The sequence below is a fragment of the Suillus subaureus genome (assembly GCF_016647635.1).
Source record: "Suillus subaureus strain MN1 chromosome Unknown BJ212scaffold_195, whole genome shotgun sequence".
Lineage (NCBI taxonomy): Eukaryota > Fungi > Basidiomycota > Agaricomycetes > Boletales > Suillaceae > Suillus > Suillus subaureus.
Window position 1 is genome coordinate 11,822 of NW_024538751.1, and position 1,658 is coordinate 13,479.

General features: G+C 47.1%; 1 protein-coding gene across 1 annotated transcript; it reads right to left on the reverse strand.

Moving 5' to 3' along the window:
* Positions 1-283: 283 nt before the first annotated feature.
* On the reverse strand, positions 284-1,061 carry BJ212DRAFT_1404946 (uncharacterized protein). Its single transcript, XM_041337396.1, has 4 exons — positions 945-1,061; positions 692-896; positions 535-639; positions 284-484 (listed from the first exon to the last, which is right to left on the reverse strand). Exons 1-4 carry the CDS (start codon positions 1,019-1,021, stop codon positions 470-472), a joined length of 402 nt encoding a protein of 133 aa, XP_041185541.1. The 5' UTR covers positions 1,022-1,061; the 3' UTR covers positions 284-469.
* Positions 1,062-1,658: the final 597 nt, after the last annotated feature.

Sequence of the window (1,658 nt, forward strand, 5' to 3'; positions counted from 1 at the left end):
CACAAGTGAGGTGCATGTAGTGCGGGTGTGTGCTCACTCCATCGGTGTTTCCAATCCCTCCACCTTCGGCCTCAGATTCGTGAACTTGCATATAAAAGAGTAAACAAATAGTGACTCCCATCTATCGGAAGGGTGTTTAGCATTTGAGGGAGGGCAGATGTGCCCTTTCTTTTCTGTCTGCTGTGCAGCAGACATGATGCAGAGAATGAACGTGAAGGAAAGGGTCAAGAGTGGTCACGGATTTATGAGCCGCATCATCCGTGGCTACTTATATCAAACCAACTTAACAAATATGTGGCAATAGTGGAACCCCAGGCACTTCGCGTGTAAAATACATGAATTTCAAGCAGTCTACAAAGACATGATGATGATATGAAGATAGTCGTCGCCACTGAAATTCTGCACCGCAGGCCCGCACAAAACCAGTCTCTGAGCCGAACGCGGTATTGAACGCGATTTTTTGCAAATATTATCCTGGACCAACCTAACAAATGCCGTGAGACTTTGCACGGACCGCCATGAAATTGTACACACCTTAGGAATATCATGGTGCTCACTGAGCGACTCAAGTTTAGCATTAAGCTCGTTGACGCGATCTTTGTGCGTCTTGCGAGCCAATTGGGCTACTTTATTTTCGAGCTGGACGTTGGCGTCAATATTTGGAGAGTTTCGTCTTGACCGCAAAACTCACCCTGCGCCTTTGCGCTTCCTCAAAACGTCGTTCCGCGTCCGTTTTTCTGACATCACTCCCCGGTAGAGGAAGAGAATTGCTCCCCGACGCCGAACCACTAGCAAGTTCTGCCTCTTCTTTGAATAATAATTCCTTCACTCGTTCACGCTCGCGGTCCTTCGCACTATCAGATTGCGAGTTTGATTTGTGTTTAGATTTCTTCTTTCTGCTTATCTGTCAGGTGCACTGAATGGTAAGAACTAATGATACATACTTCTTCACGATACCTCCTCCAGCAACACCGCCCTTAAACTTGAGTGAGCCTCCTGGGCGAAAATCGTAGTCCGCCATCGGGGGCTGCCTGAGCAGATGACGAGGTGAAGCAAGGAGGGTCTGCTGATGTAAGGAAATCATTGTCGAGTAAACAGCGGCAAACTCGGACCCAGTGGTACTCCAGTAGTACAGTTTACCCTTGCGACATTGGGCTCTTTCAGTGCAACAATTCCAAGGACACTCTCGACGAGGGCGACGGTTTCTAGTACTCTTGCGAGCTTTGGTTCTAACTGGGACCTCTATAGCCATACCCGACGATCTTCCCTGGTTTTGACGTGTCACCATGGCTATCCTTTCGACACCGCTGCAATACATCAAATCTGTACCACCAGTGACGCGTTTTTTTACTGCGGCTACTTTAGCTTCCTCCACATTATATCTTTGGATAAGATGGACAACAGGCCCTACACCGGTTGCCTATTTGACATTGGTACCTGGAACAAGCCTGTTCTTTCCTTGGACATTTGCAACCTCAGCCCTGGTCGAAATAAGCGTTATTGAGGCAAGTATTATTTTATCGACGATTGAGGACGAAATGTATTGATACTGAACGATTCTTAAAAGCTCATTATCTCGCTTCTTGTCATTCCCGCTTCGTTAGCTTATTTTGAGCGCCTGTGGGGGACTGTCGAAACTCTCAAGTTTATTATCGTAT